Source organism: Cricetulus griseus (genome assembly GCF_003668045.3).
Source record: "Cricetulus griseus strain 17A/GY chromosome 1 unlocalized genomic scaffold, alternate assembly CriGri-PICRH-1.0 chr1_1, whole genome shotgun sequence".
In the NCBI taxonomy this organism is placed as follows: Eukaryota; Metazoa; Chordata; class Mammalia; order Rodentia; family Cricetidae; genus Cricetulus; species Cricetulus griseus.
The window spans coordinates 162,058,215-162,081,660 of NW_023276807.1; the positions used below are offsets into that span (position 1 = coordinate 162,058,215).

The 23,446-nt window shown below is 42.2% G+C and overlaps 1 protein-coding gene across 1 annotated transcript; it reads left to right on the forward strand.

Annotated features, from left to right (window-relative positions):
* The first annotated feature begins 778 nt into the window (after positions 1-778).
* Positions 779-23,446, forward strand: LOC113832342 (vesicle-associated membrane protein 712). The gene is made up of 6 exons (XM_027387656.2): positions 779-895; positions 6,436-6,506; positions 7,567-7,663; positions 9,439-9,540; positions 14,541-14,702; positions 23,268-23,446. Exons 1-6 carry the CDS (start codon positions 818-820, stop codon positions 23,400-23,402), a joined length of 645 nt encoding a protein of 214 aa, XP_027243457.1. The 5' UTR covers positions 779-817; the 3' UTR covers positions 23,403-23,446.

Here is a 23,446-nt window from a genome sequence, read left to right on the forward strand (position 1 = left end):
CTGTACGCACTGATCGCTGGAGAATAACATTAGTCCAGGGTGTGCTTTTCGGTGAATAGTTCTAGAACAGCTCAGAGATGACCTTCATGGCCCCACAACCAAAGGCAGGCTGTACACAAAACGTTCCACCGATGCTTGCTAAATTTAGCAGTGTGTGGGAGCACATACATGGTGTGTGTGTGTGAGTGAGTGAGAGAGACACAGAGAGAGAGAGACAGAGAGAGAGAGAGAGAGAGAGAGAGAGAGAGAGAGAGAGAGAGAGATTTGCATGCATATGTTGAGGCATCTCCACATTTTCGATACCAAGACTCACTGGCCCTGAAGTTTATCAATTCAGGCAGGCCGACGAATTTCCAAGATCCACCTGTCTCCTGCACAAGGGATGCACGCTCCAGCTGCCACGTCTTTTTCTTTTCTTTTTCTTTTTTTTATATTTTAACATGGGCTCTAGGGATCTGAACTCGGATCTCCGTGGAAGACTATGTACTCCCAGCTCCGCAGCCAGAGTCAACTGTCTTCTCAAACCAGGTCTTTATTCCCCGCGTCCTAGATTGTGCCTGAATCAAACGTAGGTAAGGCCCGGGCAGTTAAACAGCTCTTAGATGGTTTTATGGACCACCACGAGGACAGAGACTTCTGCAACCCACAGCATCTTCTCAGACCTCGCGTCCCCTGCTCACAGGCTCCTCCGAACCCACAGGTGGTCCCGCCTCCTCCCCTGCCAATCAACCGCTCCTCGCGCCTGCGCAGAGCCGTGCCCAGGCTGCGGCGGGCGGTTGGAACAAGCGGAACCCCTTCTCTCACTGGCCGGCCGACTATGACGATCACCTACAGCTGCGTTGCTAATGGCCGAGCGGTCCTGGCGGAGCTGGCCCTGACCGGTGGCTCCTATCAGGTACCTGCGGGTTCGGCTCCTCGAGGCTGGCGCCCGCCGGGCCTCCCCTCCAGTCACGACGCGGGGTAACCTCGAAGGACTCAGCGGTCGGGAGGCCCCGCCCCCGCCAGAAGCGCGGGCTCGTCGGCGGGAGCCGCGCGTGCCCCCACCACCACCACTCCCACCCCGGGTTTAGGACTCTTAGGAGGTTTTCTCTGCCCAGAAATAACCCGCAGTTCAGCACGCAGTTGCTGAACACGTAGGAGTTGCAGAGCCCCAGAGTAAAGAAAGCCAGGGCCACCCTGACAGCGCAGCTTGGGATCCCAGCACTCGGGATGGGAGGGCCATGAAGAATTAATTAGAGGTCAGAGTGGACTACAGAGACCGGCTCAAAACAGTGAGAGCGCAGAGTATACCCCAGTGTTAGAGCTCTTCCCTGAGTTCGTCCCCAGCACGCGCGCTCACACACACACACACACACACACACACACACACACACACACACAAACACTTCGCCTGAAACTTTCAGATATCATCTAATATTGCTTCTGGACCTGAGATCCAAACAGTGTTTCGCTGGAGATAGGCTATAATGCCCCTGTACCGAGAACAACTACTAGCCTAACACAGGAAAGGAGATGAAGATGCCACAGAGAAAGCAGCGCATGTTTGGTGGCACACGCCTTTAATCCCAGCACTCGGGAGGCAGAGGCAGGTGGATCGCTGTGAGTTCGAGGCCATCCTGAGTGAGTGCCAGGACAACCTCCAAAGCCACACAAAGAAACCCTGTCTTGAAAAAGAAATAAAGAAGGAAGGAAGGGAGGAAGGAAAAGGAATGGAAAGGAATGAAGAAAGGAAAGAAGGAAAAGGAAGGAAGGAAGCTGCACGTGTTTGGAGATTTCCAAGAACCTCATTGCGGCTAGGGCAGAGTCTCTTCGTAGTGGCTAGAGATGAGGCCAGAAAGCTGGTAGAGGATAATAAAGGAGTATGTGCATGCGTGTGTGCATGTTGGAAGAGAAACAGCCCATTTATATACTATATATATATATATATATATATATATATATATATATATATATATATTAAATAAACTCTATGGCAGATCCAGAAGAAATTTGGTAAACGCCCTCTAGCGTTGACCCTGGTTGATTCTGTGGAACTAGGGGTGTAACGGCATAGGACGATTCTCATTTTCTTTGGCAGCATTAAACAGTAGAAATAGATAGATAGATAGATAGATAGATAGATAGATAGATAGATAGATAGATAGATAGGATTTAAGCGACTCAAAGGGAATGCAGAAGGAAGGCTACATTGCAGTTTGGAACATGCTGAATTGTGATGCTTGTTAAAATTTCAACACGTTGTTCATTTTTTCTGCCTTATTTCTGAAAGCCAGAATAGGCCCAGGAGGTCATGAGTGTGTTAGTCTAGTACCCAATGGACTGGGTCTGGCAGCTGAAATACGTGTGTGAGGTTGCCCAGGAAGTGTGCAGCGAAGGAAAGAAAACGCAGAGTGAAGAGGAGGGTTACCGTCACTGGATTAGACAACAGGAAGATGATTGTCGGTCTTTAGAAGAAATAGTACAGGCAGAAGCCAGATTGCTTCGGGCCAACTGAGCAGGAAATGAGGACGTGTGAAATTTATATAGGAAATGAGGAAGAGTGGAAGCTAGAAGCATTACCCAGGAAGGTTTCTCGATTGTTAATATATGGAGACAACCCCACATATGTTACCCTTATGGAAAGAATATGTATAAGACAAGTGAGGGCTATTAGCAGAGCAAGGCCTGAAGGGGCACAAAGGGCCAGCAAGAGAGGCATGAGCCTTGCTCAGAGAACACCCTCTTGCTTTGAGGGGAAGGAGGGAGTTTGGGTGCAGGGCATACACTTAACCCCCCTCTGAATTTCTTCTCTTTGCTAATCCCTCACATCCTGCAATTCCTTCTTAGTATCACATGCACATTCATACCTGTGGCACCTAGCCACTTGCAGAGTTAGATGGCCTCATTAACAGAAGTTCAAACAAAACTAAGTTACCTTCCTATGGGTTTTTCTGCATATGCTTCTTGTTGAGTTTCCCTAATGAGACAGTCATTAGGGTGGGGATTGGGAGCCATCCTCCTCCTCTCACTTTCACCATCACATCTGTCACCTCTGTGGTCTCTCTCTCTCTCTCAACCGTGTTTTCATTCCAGCCCTAATTACTTCTCACCACACTTTCAGAAATGTCTGTTGACTTGTCTTCCTCCAAGGCTGCTTCCATACTGCTGCTCACATGATCATTGCCCAAAATACCTACAATTGTGCCACTCCCCTGCTTACTACGTTTGGTGGCCTCTGGTTACATTCAGAATAAAGCAGGCACTCCTCCCCTTGGCAATCAGCCACTCCCTGAATGGATGGGCTTTTCTGTGGCTCACTCCTTCCTTAATACAATTGCCCTGTCCTCTGCTACCATGAACTTCATGCTGCTCTCTCACCACAACCCCCCCCCAGGCCGCCTCTGTACTTCTTGCCCCTCTGCCGGGAGACCACTTTACTCCACTCTCATCTGTACTTTGTCTGTACTTTGAGTTTTCTCACTTTTTCCTCAACTCTATGCCTAGGCTAACTGGCATCTCTCTACTAAACAACTTAACCCAGCTGAACTGGAATCTTCTTTCCCTTGCTGTCTCTGGCATCAAATGTCAGGGCAAGGAATGCTTCATCTCTTGTCTCTCCCCAGTCGAATCCAAAGCCTAACACACAGTAAGTTCTTAGCATACCTTATAAGGAGAAGAGAGCAGTCAGAGGTGTCATAAGTGAAGTGGCCTCTCTTTTGAAGCACACAGGAGGTAAAAACACAGAAGAGGGGGCAACCTGCAATCCAGGAGTAAATTACAGGTACAGAATGCCTGCTGTGCAAAAAGCTAGCCAGAGAAGGCAAACTACATCTTGGGGCTTTAAGAGACGGTTAGGATTTACAAGGAAAGAAATGATATCTTTTGGCTTCCCTCTGTGCCAAAAATCTCTCTCTCTCTCTCTCTCTCTCTCTCTCTCTCTCTCTCTCTCTCTGTCTGTCTCTCTGTCTCTCTCCCTTCTCCCCCTTCTCTCTTACACACACACTATTCACATGGAAAAAAAATAGTACCAAACTTAATCCCAGGAGCCAAGCAACTGCTGTTACAGGGTTCCAAGGTTAGACCAAACTCTGGAAGTCACGTGCTCACTGTCTTCATTCTTCCCGAAAGGAAACAGACCCAGGCAAGCCAGTGGCTCTGCAGCATACCAACTTCCAAACACAAGAGTCCACTTGGTCATATACTCGGTGTCATATTGTCATTTGTTTTCATATCATAGTTTATATTACACAAAGGAAACACTTAAAAGGGGGAAGCTATAAAAGTGTGATTTGTTAATGATAGTAAAGCAACAGAAAATGTTATAGTCCTTTAATTTTTCAAGTGTCTTAGGAAATTCTGTCCTAGAAAAATGTCACCTTGACATTTCAGGCAGTGGCAATTAATTTCCACCATTAATAGGGTTTACTCATCCATAACAGTTTCTATTTTAAGTGTTAGTTTGTGAAAAATGAAAAAGTTAATTAGGAGTGTGGCTATCTAGGGCTTCTTAGGTAACTTTCAGATTCCTTTCATGCTTCTAAAGTAAAATAATGGGATTCCACTTACAAGTGTTGTGCATAATTATAGTACCTTAGATCTCCCCCAAGGAATCACCCTTGTAAGAAATAGGCAGCTACAAGAGTTCTTGGCAAATACTAGTTTTTTAAGAGTGATGAGTAGGACTGGGGAGATGGCTCTGTGGGTAATGGCACTTGCAGTCAAGCCCAATGGCCTAGAATCCATGTAAAGGTAGAAAGAGAGAACCAACTCACAAAAGTTGCCTTCTGAACTCAGCATGAGATCCACTCAGACTAACTGTATGCACCCCACGATGCACACCGATTGTAAATAACTGTTAAGTATTGAGGGGACAATTGTGAATAGACGTTTGCTAAATGTATTCAGAGAATAAGACATGAATGATTCTAATCCATTATCAGTTTATTTATAGTTTGGGACAGAGGAGATGTCTCGGTGGATAAAAGCACTTGCTATGTAAATGAAAAAAAAAAACAGGTTCAAATCCCCAGGACTCAAGTAAAAGCCATTCACACAGCTTGAGAACATCTATAATCATGGTGCACCTCTGCAGAGGTGGGAGACAGAGGCAGGAGAATCCTACAATTTTGTGTAGTCTCTGACACACATGCTGTGGTATTCACATACACACAAATGCATTCATACACATACAGCCTAAGAGAGAGAGAGAGAGAGAGAGAGAGAGAGAGAGAGAGAGTGTGTGCAAATGTATGTATGGGAGTTGTATGCTCACCTGTGTGTGTGTGAAGGCCAGAGGAAGACATCAGGTGTCCTATCACTGCACCATATTCCTTTTGAGGCAGGGTCTCTACCTGAACTTGGAGTTTGCATTTTTCAGCCAGGTTGGCAGCCAGCAAGCCATAGGGGTCTCCCTTTCTCCCCCAACACCCATATGTATAGAATGATTAACAAAGGACCCAGAGACAGATATTGGGGTTCAAGCTCAAGCTGAAGATCAGAGAAGCAAAGCAGTTCAAAGGGGTGATCCTCAAACTGCTCCCAGCTTCACTGCTCCTCAGATTCACCCAGGCCACTATGCTCTCCGCAATATGGCTAGAGACTAACTCTCAGACTGAATGCCAGCTCTGAGACCCTGCTCCTGTCTTATATACCTCCCTAGTGCTGGGATAAAAGGCATGTGATACCGAGTACTGAGATCATCTTTGTGTGAGCTGTTTCTCTTTAGAACAGGATCAATTTTGTGTAGTTAGCGTGGCCTTGAACTAACAGAGATCTGTGTACCTTTTAATCATGAGTCCTGAGATTAAAGGTGTGTACTACCACCTCCTAGCTTCTATAGCTAACTGGTATGGCTGCTTTGCTATTTTGATCTCCAGTGGCTTTAATAAATCATAAACGATATATCACTACACACATGGACATACCTGAGCTCAATCTTACATGAACGCTGGGATCTGAACTCGGGTCCTCAAGCTTTAACAATTGAGCCATCTCTCCAGCCCAAAACATTTTACATATAGCTTTTATCAGCTGACATTGGAAAGATACTTGAGGGATTGGACATTTAGTTCAGTGATAGAGTACTTGCCTAGGCCCTGGATTCGGTCCTCAGCTCTGGAGGGAAAAAGCCAATACTTGATTAGCTACTGCTTCCCAGCCTTAAAGCCAAACATTAGATCTGTCTATAAAGATAAGATTATCTAATGCAGCCTATGTTCATGTACTTACACATATACATATAACGTATTTTCCTTTAATTCATGCAAACTTTTTTTAATTCATACACATATTTTATGGCATCTTACTGCTTATCACTCATGAGTCATACCAATTAATTCTCTTAGGAAAGAGTTTTGTCTTAATAAACCAATCAGAGCATTGGTAATCTTAGGAGGCAAATACTGAAGAGACACTACAGTTCTCTACAAAATAAATGCTGCCTTTCTTTTTTCCTAGGAAGCAGCGGCAAAGGTGCTTAGGCAGGTGCTTCTGAAAGCAGAACCGGTGACCATAATCCAAATAGGAAGGTAAGGTGTACTCTGTCATGGGTCTTCTCTTAATAATTATGATTCCAGCCAATGCTTCTCTGATGGCTTGAGGAGAGTAACAGTCATCGTACACACTATTGCCTGGCCTCACAGGGAGGGGGGAGCATGTAACTGAAGAAGGGTGTGTAGGTGACATCACTGTATCTGCAGTGTCCTAACTGGGCAGTGGGGCTAAAAGAGGGTCCTCTTGTTCTCCATGTGTTTCTGGTGTACCTAAAACATTTCATTCATCAGAAAAAAAGAAACTTCTACTTTAAAGTATATTTAGTAAGCCAGGCATTGGTGGTGCACACCTTTAATTCGCAGCACTAGGGAGGCAGAGGCAGGTGGATCTCTGTGAGTTCGAGACCAGCCTGGTCTACAAGAGCTAGTTCCAGGACAGCCTTCAAGCCACAGAGAGACCCTGTCTCAAAAAAACAAAACAAAACAAAAAGTATATTTAGTAATATCAATAAGAATAACACTGCCATTAAATTTTACTTGGGATATTACATATTTTCTAAATCAGTCTTGAAACACTAGTTAAGAAATAGCTGGGTGAATCAAGGGCATTTTTTTTTTAAGATTGCTATTGTTGTTGCTGTTTTTTGAGACAGGGTAGCCCAGGCTAGCCTTGAACTCATGGCAGTTCTCATGCCTCAGCCTCTCGGAGTGCTAGAAGCTTGAGAAACCAAAAAGTAACTTGTCTTTCCAGGTGCAATAGTACATGCCTGTAACCCAAGTACTCCGGAAACAGCACTGTCTAAAGTTTGAGGCCAACATAGGCTGCACAATAAGTAGAAAGTCAACCTGGGCTACATAGTGAAGTAGAAAGTCAGCCTGGGCTACATAGTGAAGAGGAAAGTCAACCTGGGCTACATAGTGAAATAGAAAGTCAGCCTGGGCTACATAGTGAAGCCCTATTGCAAAAACAAAAGCTACATATAAAATATGTATATGGTTTTTATACCAGGGTGACTGCTTGTAAATGAAAAACAAGTAATTCAGTGTGTTGTACTGAATTTCTTCAGCATTATAAATAGATGCATTCTTTTTAAAGCTATGTCTACCATACTCTTTTTATTGGCGGAATCACATATTTATGTGCTACAGACAATGGCTTGGATACCTTGGCACCATCTGCATTTCTTAAAAAAGTAAGTGACTGTTGACACTGCTGTGCTGACATTAAGCTGCTGAAGTTATGAAGTCTCTGGCCTAAGCGTTATTAGTAATAGTGTCTCAAACCAGAAACAAGTCATTCATCTCCTACCCATTTGCAGAGCCCTTGTTGACGTCAGGGTCTTACCCCATTCTTTGTCTCCTAGTTCCTTAAAGCCCTCAAATCAAAAATAAGGTTGACAAAGATCCTCCACTGAGATCTACTAGAACCTCCCCTTATACTCATTTTCTTTTTAAACATAAGAAATTAAACTACAATAGCAATATAATTCACAAACAACTATATAGAGAGGGATGTAGATGACAAAAAAAATTTAGAACAATATTCTACAGATACTTGTTATAGTATATAAATCAATTATAAGAGCTAAATGAAAGCAAATATTAACTTGGGTCTTTTTATTTCATACTTGCATGCAGTGTTTTTCAATCATACTCACTTCCCACCCTCCCCAGCCACTCCTAGATCCCCCAGCACATTATCCACAAGAAATATTGTTTTTACATAAAGATACGTTATCTCTAGTAAAAATTTTAACAGAATTGCCAGCAAATATAAACTGTGTAGAGTGAGACTTTACACATTTCTAAGAGGCTAGTTGCCATAGATATCGCCTGTTACTCCAAGTCTGAGCTCAGCCAATAGGAAACTCCAGAAAAGGCAGTCTAAAGACATAGCTAAGCCACTGTCCTTTGGATTTCTATGGGAGCTTCTCATTTTTATCTATTTTTTTATGTGTGTCTGTCTTTTGCCTGCTTGTACATAAGTACACTACATGTGTTCCATTCCCATGGAGTTCAGAAGAGGGTACCAGATCCCTGGAACTGTCATTACAGATGGTTGTGAGCCACCAAGTGGGTGCTAGGAACTAAACCTGGGTCCTCTGCAAGTGCTCTTAAGTTCTGAGCCATCTCTCTAATCCCTGGCTCTATTTTTAAAAGTAAATGTTCCTTATCTTCAACTTTATATATTGCAAATATATATAAACAAGATAAATATTTTAATAAAAACACTGACTCCATCAGTTCTACTATAGTTACTAAGAGTCCATACATTTGTGAATCATGAACATATTCCATCTGTTCAGAGCACATGTAACATTAACATAGCTTCCATTGTTACTGTATATAAAGTCAGAGGGTACTTCTCTCTGCATTGACAATTGTTAGAATTCAGAGAGTAATTTTACTGAATATACCCTAACATATATTCTCTCTGTCCTTTACAATGAGGAACATCCCAATTTTGCCACCCTTCTGAAAACGAGGTGACACAAAACTGCTAACCAGGTCATTTTTACCAGTACTTCTGAGAGATGTGATATCAAGGACAGACAATTGTCAGGATTCTTTTTTGAGGTGTTGAAACTTCTTACAACTAACATTTGATACAAAGTCATGACACATGGCATTGTTTTATGATTTCTGAGTCAATTTTGAAGACAAGGGCAGAAGAGATTTGGGAAATATCACAGGTCTTCCCTTCCTGTGTCCTTGTATACACCAACGAAAGAAGGGAATAGCTACAGCCAAACTATACGAGTCTATAGTCTGTACTAGAACCTTAGATAAACCTGTGCCACACACTGTGTTCACAATTAGCATGTCTTAAATAGAAAGGATGCCCTGCCACCAGAAAGCCTCCAGTGTTTCAAGATTCTACCATGTTTTGCTTCAAATGAACATTTACTCTGTTTTTCTCCACTTGGAATTAGCATTATAGGTTACATATTTCCATTAATTTCCCCAGGTTAGTGATATTTTTACAAGAAATCCTTTGATGTCACAAGAACATTTTTTTCCTTCAAATGCACTTGCTACAGATTTTCAACAAATACTAGCACAGCACATGGTATGTACCTCAACTTGTATCCTAACTTCATTGATGCTGCTGAGTTGGTCATAAGAATGGGAGGGAAGGGTGAGAATTGTCTGTAGGGTACAAAGATTCACAGTTGGGGTGTCTGCAGAGCAGCAGAAAACACAAGTGTCATGCTGCCCGTCATATGCAGCCATTTCAGAAAGAGGGGATTAAATACAAATACATGTATTTGCTTATTTTAGTTTAAAAGAAAAAGGATAAACTAAAAATGCTTAAATGGATGCCTGGATGAAATTGGGGAAAGAAAGAAGGGTTGAGCTGTCAGAGAGAGAAACTAGGGCTCTTTGTATAAAACCTGAGTTGAGAGCTGGAGAGATGGCTCAAGAGCACTGGCTGTTCTTCCAGTTTCTGAGCTCAATTCCCAGAAACCACATGGTAGCTCACAACCATCTACAGTGGGACCTGATGCCCTCTTCTGGCATAAAGTTATACATGCAGATAGAGTACTCAGACACATAAAATACATCTTTAATAAAATAAAATCTGTGTGAAAACTTTACTTTTTAACCATGTGAATGTTTTGATTAATTATAAAATACTACTAAATTAAAATTTTAAAACTTTTACTTATTGGGTGAAATAAGATGTCACTAAAGGGCAAATACTCTATAATTCCATTTACATGAAATACCATGAACAATTAAATTGCTTGAGATGGAAAGTGAAGTATAACTGCAAAAGATAGAGAAAAGGGAGAGTGGGCAGTTGATGTTGATATACATATTTGTATGTTCAGTTCAGGAAAAATGAAAAATCTACAGATGGACGGTGACACCCATTACCTAACAGTAAAATGTACCAATGCCACCAAACTGCACACTTGAAATAGTTACACAATAGAAGAAAAAAAGGAGAAGAAGAAGAAAGAAGAGGGGGAAAGAAGGAAGAGGAATAGCAGCAACCAATAAAATCACCACAGGAATTAGTAAACATCTCTCAGTAATCACCTTCAATGTGAATTGCCTCTGCTTAGACTGCCAGTCTAGATATAAAAACTAGGTCCAACTTTCTGTGGTCTCCAGGAAACAACGTGCACTGGTAACAACACTCATAGGCCCACAGGCAATGGGCAGAAAACAATTGGTCAAGCAAATGGAAATTGAAAACAAGCTGGCATGGCTATTTTGTTAAAGCAGACTTCAGACCAGAAGAGATAAGACACAGCATATTAATGAAGAGATCAATTCATCATCTGAAGATATAAGAATTATATATGCGGGGCTGGAGAGATGGCTCAGAGGTTAAGAGCACTGACTGCTCTTCCAGAGGTCCTGAGTTCAATTCCCAGCAACCACATGGTGACTCACAACCATCCGTTATGAGATCTGGTGCCCTTTTCTGGTGTGCAGATATACATGGAAGCAGAATATATATATATAATAAAATCTAAAAAAAAAGAATTATATATACACCAAATGTTAGGAGTCCCAATTTTATGAAGTAAATACTAATAGACATAATACTAGTGACTTTGTTGCCTACTTTTATCTCTAGATATGTCATCCAACTAAATATTGACAAAGACACCTCAGATGCACCACAGGTCAAATAGACTTAATAGGAATGTACAGAACATTACCATCCAACAAACACAGCACACATTCACCACAAGGAACCTTCTCTAAAACACACCACCTTCTAGACTATAGCCAAGGCTTAACAAATACAAAGGAAGGAATCTCTCACATCTTTACAGATCACAGTGAAATCTGGAAATCAGTAACAAGAAAAAAAAAAAAAAAACTCCAGAAACACCACAAAGACATGGATATTGAACAATTTGCTCTTGAATAATCATTGAAGAAATCATAAAGGAAGTCTTAAAGTTCTTAGAAAAAAATCGAAATGAAAGCATAATTACCAGAACTTTTGGGATATAGCTAAGACAGTTTTTAAATTTTATGTTTATCAGTGTTGGGTCTTGTGCATGCTAAGCAAGCACTTGACCAGTGAACCAAACTCTAAGGTAATTAATTCTAAGAGGAACTTGTTTTTTTTTTCTTTTTTAATTTTTTAAAATTTTATTTAAATAACATTTTTCTTCATTTATTTTACACACTGACCACAGTGTCCCCAGCCCTGCTTCCCATCTTCCCCCTCCCCTTCCACTCCTTTTCTGTCTCCACTCAGAAATGGACAGGCCTCCCATGGGCTTGAGCAAAGTATGGCACATCAAGCTGAGGCAGGACCAGGTTCCTCCCCTTGCATCAAGGCTAGGCCAGGTAATCCAGCACAGGAACAGATTCCCAAAAGTCAGCTAAGCTCCAGGGACAAGTCCTGATCTCACTGCTAGGAGCCCTACAAAGAGACCAAGCTACACAACTGTCACCCACATGCAGAAGGCCTAGGTCAGTCCCCTGGAGACTAAGAGGAACGTTTATAGCTCTTTGTGCTTACACTGAAAAATCAGATCTGGTGACATGGCTCAACAGATAAAGTTACCTGCCCACAAGTCTGTAAACCCACATTCAATCTCCAGGACTTACACAGTGGCAGGAGAAAACCAACTCCTACACGTTTTCCTTTGACCTCCACATGTGTGCTATGGTGCATGCTCTCACATTTTAAAAAATGTAGTTTAAAACTTGAAAAATTATCTCAAATAAATGACCTATTTACATACATGTGTTTGTAGGTCATGACACTAGAAAGGGTACTGTAAAGGGAGGAAATGTCTTAATGGAAGAGGGTGTAGAAAGGGTCATTAAATCCATATAATAAGAAAGCAGATGAGGTGGGAAAGGGGAGATGAGCGGCTGACTGGGGGCAGGGTGAATAATAACAGAGTGCAATGACACATATGTATGAAGCTGTTATAACGAAGCCCAACTCTCTATGCTATTCCAACAGTAATTAAAAAAATACAATTCAAAACAAAGGCAGTTTGTAGATATGAGTCAGCCTCATCACCAGGTCAGGTAATGCTGGCAACAGTGACATCCATGTGGGGACAGGAGTCATTCTGCCTGGGGACCTGTCTGTGCTGAGGGCAAAGGGAGTAACAGCCAACTCACTGGTGGGGGGGAAGATGGGGGGAGCAAGTGGCACTTAGCTATGAAATGGCAGTGAAGATGAGAACCTGGCAGTCAGACAAAGGAGGATGTGGGGTTCAGTTGTTGATGTAGGTATTAGGATGTCCCCTGTATACGTGAAAGAAGCTGGGGCATTTGGGTTACATGAAGATCAAGGACAATATGGAAGCTATGAGATGACACATCAGTTCCAGACTTGTCTGCTCAGACCTCTCTCCAACATAGAGGCCGCAATGAGTCTCTGAAGTCTTGTCTCAGAATAGTCCATGTGGCCAGAGTTATTTGAAAATGTCAGGTTAAAGACCGTGTAAGTTGTTTTTGATGTAAATGGGAGAAAAGAAATGGCATGGAAGAACTTAAAATGCATATTAGCAAGTGAAAAGGTTGCATTCTCTACTGTTCAAATGATGTGGTGCTCCAGAAATGCCACACTGGGTACAAAAGAGTGAGTGCCCAGGACTGTGGGAACTAAGTAGTAAAAGCAGGTAGAAGATGGCAGGATTTCACTGGCCATAAAACTATCCTGTATGTCACTTTAATAATAGTTGTACTGGGGCTGGAGAGAGAGCTCAACAGTGAAAGAGCACTTGATACCCTTGCAGAAGACTCAGGTTCAGTTCCTGCACCCACATGGTAGCTCACAACTGTCCATAATTCGACTTCCTGGGATCCAGTGCCCTCTTCTGGTCTCCAAGAATACTAAGCACGCGCACACGCACACGCACACACACACACACACACACACACACACACACACGCGTGCGCGCAGGCAAAACACTCATTCATATAAAATCAAACAATGATTGTTTTAAATAATGGTTACAAGTTTGTTCAAACCCATGAGATGTAACCACTGAGGATGAACTAATCAGTATGGATGAAGGGGTTGTGTGTCACTGAAAGCAACAGAGACTTTCTTGCCTCAGGGGAGCATAACTGGGGATGTCAGTGTCTGAGGTGACATCCAAAGCCAGCCCCAGGCCAGTGTCATTTTGGTCCTCTGTCTCCCAACCCTGAAGAGTGAATTTAATTTGCAATGGGAGGGAAGTGTTAGAATGAGTTTGTTAGAAATTGATAGTGAGAGAAGGAAAAGGTGACATCTAGAGAAAGGAAGTAAGCTGTGTTCCTGGACAGCAGAGGTTGAGCCCAAAAAATGAATTGCCACTGACAGTGGCTGTCTAGGGCTTATTAAAGCCTTCATATTTATTTATTATTTTGAGGTATGTGGGGTGAGCTGGTCAGTGTAGCTGAGCCACCCACAAGGTGTCCGTGTGCCTCTCCATCCCAGGTATCTGAGGTGGAGTTTCGATCATACCTTCACATACACCTTCCAGGCATCTGGGCAAAAGGAGAAAGAGAACAAGAAGCCAGAGGAGGAATTAGAGTCCACAACACTTATGGCAAGCCTGTCCTCCAGCCAGATCATAGGATGTTCCCAGTTTTTGTCCCTGGATAAGAAGTGAGGTCCCTGTGCCTGAAACTGCCCACCACTTCCTACCCCCTGCTCATGCCATTAGTGTACACTGGACTCTGGTTGTCAGCTGTAACCAATGTTCCGCTCCATGTAGGATGTTGGGAGTAGAAGATGCTGTGCCCTGTAGCAGCCAGGGAGTAGCCAGAAAGCTGGATTTTTACAGTGAACATGTAATGTCTCTAAAAATAAAGTCTATTTTTTTAATGATTAAATAAACCATTTAAAGAAAATCACCCAGTCCTCACTGAATGCATTGGTGTGACTCCTCCACCTACCCCCCTCTTTCGTGTTTGTGATGATGGAATTTCTGTCCTGCCTGGTCCTGCATCCGTTTTCTGTTTCACAAGATTAGAACAGGACAATTTGTGGTTTAGTTGATTCCTTGTAAAAGTAAGATGTGTGCTTGACAATAATGTGTTTCACTAATACAAATTAAGTCTGTGTTCTATTTCACATCTATGTAGATGGAGTACAATAAAAATCAAAGGGACAACACACTGTCTACAATGAAAAGCCAAGTGACTGAAGTAAAAAACATCATGCTGAGAAACATGGACACAGTTTTAGAAAGAGAAACCGAGACAGTGAGCATCACCCCTAAAGGAGCAGATGACCCCCAGGAAACAGTAAGTAATTTACATGGATGTTGGCCTCCAGGGCATGAAACCACAGTGTTACTGCCCTGGGGGCCAGCCTGCTCAAGGCAAAGACACACAGGGCTAATGTGAGACAATACTTCGTAACGAAAAGGAAAAGAAATGGAGTGCAATAGGAACATTAAAGAATAATTTCAGGGCTGCAAGCTGGCTCAGAGGTAAAGGTGCTTGCCACCAAGCCCGACCACTTGAGTTCTGTCTCCACAACAAAAAGAGCGGAGTAAAGATATTGAGTCCAGCAAGCTGTCCTATCCCCTACACTTGCCTGAGGCATTCGGGATGCACACATACATGTACATGCATATACACAAAATAAATAACCTTTTAAAAACATAGTTGGACAGTAAATGACATTCAGGGATTCTTATTAATTTTTAGACATGCTAAAGATGCTGTACTTATAGTTTTTTAAATCATTTAGAAAGGTTCATACTAAAATGTTGTGGCTAAAATTAGATAATATCTGAGTACTTGCTCCAGGATAACTGGAGAAAGCAGAACTTACCACACACTGATAACTAATACTGGTACTGTCAGCTTTTGCATATCTCCCAAATTTTTCAGTAGTTTGGAAACTAAACTGGACAGTTCCCTTCCAGCATCTTCAACTAATTTTTGCTCATCTTTTCTGGAACGTGTCTGCCATGAAAAATGCAGTTCACAAACACTGAGTTTTATTCATTAACTCCAGTTTTTTCCCTTCATCTCATTTTGCTCACATTAGAATTTTTAAACTTATTTATTGGTTGGGGGTGAGAGCGGATATAGGAAGTACACAGATGAGTGTGGTGGTCAGGGGACAACTGCCAGCATGTCTCCGTGCCCCCAGTGCCAGTGTTAAAGCTCTGGCACAGGTGCTAGGAATCTGAACTCACCTCCTCCTGTTTGTTCAACAGTCATCTCATTGCTGAGCTATCTCCCTAGTCCCACATTTGACTTTTTAACAAAAAGTAGGCTAATAAATGGTCAGTTTTCCTACAAATAAATATAGAACATACATTTTTGGGTAGATTGCATGTATACTTCCATGTATTACCTCAAACTCCAATATAAAATGGGTAAAATAATAACTTGAACACATATAAACCACTAGGATAAAAAACAATAGTAGGTAAGAATCAACAGCACTTGGGGGCTGGAGAGATGGCTCAGGGGTTAAGAGCACTTGCCTGTTCTTCCAGAGGTCCTGAGTTCAATTCCCAGCAACCAGATGGTGGCTCCCCACCACCAGTAATGTAATCTGGTGCCCTCTTCTGGCCTGCAAGGGGCACATGCAGGCAGAACACTGTGTACATAATAAATAAATCTTAAAGAAAAAAAAAAAAAAAGAATCAACAACACTTTTAGAACCAAGAAGTGACTGAGTAGTTTCTGACCTCAATAAAGGAAAACAAGTTGAAGTAAGTTGAAATGCAAGCCTATAGCAAAAAGAAGAGATTAACACAGAAACTGAACTGATCCAGGCAATAGAACCATAGGAAAGACCGTAAATATGGTACTTCTAAAAGTAGATGAGTACTACAGGGTCTAAAAACAAGAGACTGAGCACAGCATTCAAAAGGAACATCTAGAGTACTGGCTCTAAAGATGGCAGACCAGAGAAGTCCCAAGTTCAGGTACCAAGTGTGGTTGCAGCACAGTGAGTGCAGTTCCATCCAGGCAGGGGACAAAAGAATCACTCTCTGAGAACTGACTAGACCAAAGGAAAACCAGGCAAGCATCACCAACAAGATGACCAGACCTACCCCAGGTCACCCTTGAGCAGACTCCACTAAATGACAGACCTCATCCTCTCATACTGACTTTCCAGTCTTTAATTCACCAAGCCGGTAACCCAAATCATGAGCTATTAGAAGTGGTGTGTGAGCCAGGCGGTGGTGGCTTTAATCCCAGCACTCGGGAGGCAAAGGCAGGCAGATCTCTGTGGGTTCAAGACCAGCCTGGTCTACAAGAGCTAGTTCCAGGACAGCCTCCAAAGCCACAGAGAACCCCTGTCTCAAAAAAACAAAGAAGAAGAAGGAGAAGGAGGAGGAGGAGAAGGAGGAGGAGGAAGAAGAAGTGGTGTGTGCTTCTAATCCTAGCCCTTGGGAGGGGAGGAAAAGGGGGGAAAAAAAGATTTTAAAGGATTTTAAGTGTCAAAAAGAAGCAAAAGCCAAAGACAGTAGCTAGAATGGCATCATATTTTCAGTAGTAATACTAAAAGAGAAATGGAGTATGCTTTCAAAATTCTGATAGAAAGTGATTTCCAAACTCAGTTCTATACTGACCAACTCAATATAAAGGTATTTCTAGAAGTTGTCAGAAACCTACCCGATCACTCTTTGTACCAGAGTTTCGGGGATAGTTTCTGCTGATAAGAAGGAATAAATGAAGAGAAAGACAAAGATGAAACAAACAAAAGGCCTGGTCCAAGAGAGGAGCAATCCTGGGACACTGGTGAAGTTAGAGTCCAAGACTGAAGCCACATATCAGGCATGGAGGCTCAAACCTTTTAATCCCAGCACTTGGAGAAAGAGGCAGTTCTAGCACTACATAGTGAGGTCTAGGCCTGTCAGAGTTACAGGAGGCAGGTGGGGAAAGAATCAAATTAGCCAAACCAACCAGATTGGGGCAGGCCAAAAGATGTTAATAGGTCAGTGAGATGACCCAGTCACTAGTAAAGACATGCCAGCAATTATGACAACCCATACGTGGAAGGAGAATATACATACACATGTGAGATCATGACTACAAATAAATAAAAAAGGTAAACAAATAATGTGCTCCCACAACCCCAGGACATTGGGCTGGATCTCTGTTCAGGGGGTTTGCACCATAAGACTTTTACCAGCATCCCTGGCTTCCCTATGGTAGGTAGGTAGGTATGCTCTCATTCCCTCTAATTGTAACAATTCAAAAATGTTTTCCAGAGGGCAAAAAATTGCCTCCTAGTTGAGAACCATATTTTATATATGAGGGATATGGCATCATACAAAACAAATGAAAATAATTACCTCTAAGAAATAAATTCAAGACTGAGAAGCACAAGACTTCAACAAAACTAAGCTGGGCAGTGGTGACACATGCCTTTAATCCCAGCATTTGGGAGGTAGAGACAGGCAGATCTCTGAGTTCAAGGCTAGCCTGGTCTACATAGGGAGTTCTAGGACAGCCAGGGCTACACGGAGAAACCCTGTCTTGGGGAATGGGATATTTTAAACCTAAACCACACACACACACACACACACACACACACACACACACACACACACACACACACACACACACACACACAGAGTTACTGACTTCTGAGAGGCCTGAGGGCGAGAAAGGGCCTGCCAGGCTGCCTTCACTTGTGTTGTAGAATCCAAGTTTCAAACCATACATACGAATTCCATGAATTAGAAAACAAAATTACCTAAGAGAATGCAATGTCTATAGTTATATCCTAGTACATTTTTCTAACTTGTAGAGTCCTGCAGTTCTAGATTTGAATTCTGGCCCCATCACTTACTATAAAATCTTAAGTAACAAAACTTCTGCCTCATTTTCTTCACCACTATAACATACAAATACTTGGGAGATTATTGAATAATGCTTAATAGTACAAAAACACACGTGAAGCACATGATGTGACTTACCTCTTCAGACCCATAAATTCTCATATACTGAAAACTGTACTAGTCACCTGCTTTCCTCATGCAGATCCTTGGAAATAACCAATAGTATCATGGGCACATAAACCTAGTCTCTCATAATTGTTCTTACATTAGATTTATGAGTAATGGCTCAGTGATTAAGAGTATTTGTTGCTCTTGCAGAAAAACTGGGTTTGATTCCCAGTACCCATGTGGCAGCTCAGAACCATCTGTAAGGCCAGTTCTAGGGCATCTGCCATCTTCTGACCTCTGAGGACTTCAGGGACCCGTGTTGCACATATGTACATACAGACAAAGCATGCACATGCACATACATAAAATAAATCTAAAAGAAAAAATTTAAACAAGAATAAAAAGCAATGTGAGACAAAGGCTAGAGTGATGGCTCAGTAGTTAAGAACATAGCTGCTCTTCAGAAGGACCTGGAGTTTAGTTCTCAGCACCAACATGGCAGCTTTCAACCATCTGTAACTCCAGTTTAAGGGACAACACTGTAAAGGGAGTTCTTAATTGGCCTAGATAATAAAAAGCTTGAGTCAGATATAGTGCTGAGAAATCAGAGAGAAGGAGCAAGCCACAGCACACCTTACCTCCAAAGCGTCTCCACAGAGAAGAGAGATTTCCTGTTTCTCCCTGCTTATATCCTGTTTTGCCCAGCTACCTCACTTTCTATCTGTCTGTACAGACCTCCAGACCTCTATGGTTAGCTAGTGGCAAGCTCCATTCTCTGACCCCCAGACAGGCTTTATTTGTGCAAGAAACATATCACCACATATCACCCTTTTTTATCTAAAATTTAAAAAATGTTATAACTAATATAAGAAAAACTATGTACAATAAGTACAATAATTATATACAAATATACATGGCAGTAAATAAATTAACAATGTCTAGTCCATAAGTCTATGACAAATTCTGAGAAAATATTCTATTATCTATTCTTTCTTGATGAGTCCAAAGTCTTGTACCTAATTTACTTTCTATTCTAATTGGCATATCAAATTATCTTCTAATGTCTTTTTTAAACCTATTACACTTAATACATCTATAGTGTGTTTCTTTACCGATAATGGTAAATAGGGAAAACTATAACTATACTATTTAGTCTTCAACCCCCTCAGAGACCCAAGAAGGAAATAATATTAACTGAGTAAGCAAGAAGTGTGAGCAAGTGACTTCCAAAAAATGTGAGAGATGATAGAAACAGTTGGCTGCCTGGACAGTCACCCAAGGTTGCTCTGCAATGCTGGGGCATCCATCTTCAGCCTATAGGCCTAGCATATCTGACACATTTCTGTGAACCAGGATAATCTGAATGACTGGACTGCCTTGTCTTGGCAAGGTTTGCAGTCACTCTTTTTGGTGTCCTGTTTGTCCAATTTGAACAGCATACTGTCAGCAGTTGAGGCAAGGGCACTTTCTTGCCCAGTAGCTTACCTTTACCACAAAGAACTCAAATTCCATGTGGAGTTTCTTCAATGCCCATCATCTTCTCTGATGTAGATTGGTGCTGCCAGGAGCAGACATGTCTCCTTATCATAACAAAAGAACCTATGTTATTAAGACATGTTAAATGCCATATTCTGTAGATCTCTGAAGTCAGTAGAGCATGAGACTTTTTGTTTGTTTGTTTGTTTGTTTTTCGAAACAGGGTTTCTCTGTAGCTTTGGAGGCTGTCCTGGAACTAGCTCTTGTAAACCAGGCTGGTCTCAAACTCACAGATCCACCTGCCTCTGCCTCCCGAGTGCTGGGATTAAAGGTGTGCGCCACCAACGCCCGGCGTAAAGGGAGTTCTGAACTGGTCTAGATAATAAAAAGCTGTAGTCAGAGATAGAGGGAAATGCTGAGAGAAGGAGCAAGACACAGCACACCCTTTCCTCTTCTGGCTTCCACATACATGGTACTTACATGGCGAAACACTCGCCCACATTAAATAAATAGACCTATAACCTCTAAGGAAATAGAAGCAGTCTGTAAAAGTCTCCCAACCAAGAAAAGCCCAAGGCCACTGAGAATTCTCAACAGAAGAATCTCAAATGGCAGAGAAACATGTCCATCATCCTTAGCCATCAGAGAATTGCAAAAAGGACTCTGAGATTCCATCTTATACCTGTCAGAATGGCTAAGACCAAAAACACAAATGATAGCTTATGTTGGAGAGGATATGGAGCAAAGGAACACTCCCCCATTGCTGGTGTGAGTGCAAATATGTACAGCCGCTGTGGAAATCAGTCTGATGGTTTCTCAAAAAATTAGGAGTCAATTTACCTCAAGACCCAGCAATACTACTCCTGGAAATATATCCAAAGGATGCTCAACTATGTATAAAGCAACTTATTTGTAATAGCCAGAACCTGGAAGCAACCTAGATGTCTCTCAACTGAAGAATGGATAAAGAAAATGTGGTACATTTACACAATGGAATATTACTCAGCTGTTAAAAAACAATGACATTATGAAATCTGAAGGCAAATGGGTGGACCTAGGGGGGGGGGGAAACATCCTGAGTAAGGTAACCCAGATCCAGAAAAACAAACATGGTATGCATTCACTCATAAGTAGATATTAACTATAAAATAAAGGATAACTATGCTACAATCTACAGACCCAAAGAGGCTAGGTAACAAGAAGGGCCCAAGCGGGGATGAATGAGCTCCCTGGGAAGGGGAAATAGAGAACTCCTGGGTAGATTGGGAGTGGATGGAGGGGCTTTTCAGAGACTGGTAGAAGCTTGATACAGGGAAAACTCCCATGAGTGCTTTTTTTAAAACTTTTTGGAAACTGTCACTTAGCTCCCAAATAAATACACAGTGGCAAATTATTCTTATTGAGAATTATTCTTACTTATTAATGTCCAGCCTTAGCTTGTTTCAAGCCAGCTTTTCTAACTTACATTAACTCATTTCTTTTCTTCTGCATTTTGCCTCTACCTTTTTTTTTTTTCTGTCTGTCTTTCCTTCTTACTCTGTGGCTGGTCCCTGGTATCCACCTCTCCTCTCACTCCTAGCTCTCTCCTCTAGATTTCCTATTTATCCTCTCTGCCTGGCAGCACCCACCTATTTCTTTCTCCTGCCTAGCTATTGGCCGTTCAGCTCTTTATTAGACCAACTAATACAGCTTTACAGAGTTAAAACAAATGCAACATAAAAGAATGTGACACACCTTTGCATCATTTAACTAATATTCCATAATACATGAGTCTACAAGTATGGCCTCAGCTAAGACTTATGACAGTAGCCTGAACTGCCCATCCCCTGTGACTGGATTGGTGACTACCCCGATTGTCATCAGAGAGCCTTTCCTCCAGTGACTGATGGAGGCAGATTCAGAGACCCATGGCCAAACATTGGGCTGAGCACTGGGAGTTCTGCTGAGAATGAGGGCTTGTAGGAGCCAGAGGGGTCAAGGACATCACAGGAAAACCACAGAAACAGCTTGGTTCATGGGAACTCAGAGTCTGAACCAAAAACTGGGGAACCTGTATGGGGCAGACCTAGGCTCTCTGCATTTATGACAGTTGTGTAGCTTGTCTATTTGTGGGACTCCTGACAAAAGGAGCAGTGGCTGTCCCTGGTGCTTTGGCTGGCTCTTGAGAATCTATTCCCCATGCTGGATTGCCTTGCCCAGCCGGAATACAGCGGGAGGTGCTTGGTGTTATGGCAGCTTGATATGCCATGCTTTGCTAATGCCCATGGGAGGCCTGACCCTTTCTCAATGGATACAGGGGTAGATTGGGAGGGGGCAAAAGGGAAGAGGGAGGGAGTGGAAGGAGAGGAAGGAGGCTGTGGTGTGGTCAGAATGTAAAATAGATAAATAAATGTATTTTAAAAGCCACACTTCTTTGATAAAGCACTGACCATATTCACATCTGTATTTCTGCATCTCTGTGACCACATTACCTGAAACAAACAAAGTTTCGTTTGGGCTCACAGCTTTCAAGGGTTTCCATCTAGGAATGTACGGTGGAGCAGTTGAGTTCAGGTGATGTCTGCCAGTAGACTGAGAAAGAGTCAGCAGCAGAGGCTAGGCTCACCTCTAACCACCTTTCAATAGCTAGAGCTGCCTCACAAAGACAGTTTTCCCGCTGCCTAGGCTTCCAAAGTAGCTCCACTAGCTGAGGAACAAGTACTCGAACCACGGAGTATGTGGAGGCCATTGCAGACTCAAATCCTAATAATATCTAATTATCTAAGAAAATTCCTAGTAAATAACAAAATTATCATAAGACAGTCAATTTAGATGTGTCATATTCACTTCCTCAGTTAATCCTCAGTCTATGGCACTACATAGCAGGTGCTATTTTCTCCATTTAAATTGTCATTATTCCAGTAAATATTTAGTCTACTGTATGCCAGACATTGTCCCACACTGAGAATGCAACAAAATAGGCAAGGATGCATGCCATAATTTTCTCTTATCTAGCACCATATGACATTTACTTACTGATTAACCAGAAAATAAAGAATAACAAGGGAGCTGGAGAGATGGCTCAGCAGTTAAAACAGCTTGCGGTTGGTTCTTCCAGTGGGTTCCAGCACCTGTAACTTCAGCTCCAGGAATTCAATGCCACAGACAGACAAATGAGTCTTTAAAACAATTGAGAGCAAGGGGTGTAGAACAAAAACGTGGTAGAACTTTAAATCAGATTATAAGGAAACCCTTTCAGTAAAACCACAAGGAAGATGTAAATGAGAAAACTTGCTCAAGGTCCCAGTGTTAATAGTCATAGCTCAGCACAGGCTCCTAGAACTGTGGTGCTGCACTTTACAAATCCACCGGGTCTAATGACTGCTTTTGGAATTAGTTAATAATGAAATAGCCTTCCTAAGTATTTGAGTGTCCCATTAAGTTAAGAAATACACAGAAGATTCTAAGTTTGTGTTGATTTTTATTTCAGGCTGAAGAATCTGAGAAAGCAAGGAAGGTCCCCAAGAGGGTATGGTGGAAACCCTTCAAGATCATAATTACCGCCCTTACAATCCTCCTCTCAATCATTGTCATTCTCTTAAGTACACACACAATACCTACCTGACCCTTCCTCTCCTCAAAGCCAATAAACTGCTCTGTGGAATTAGA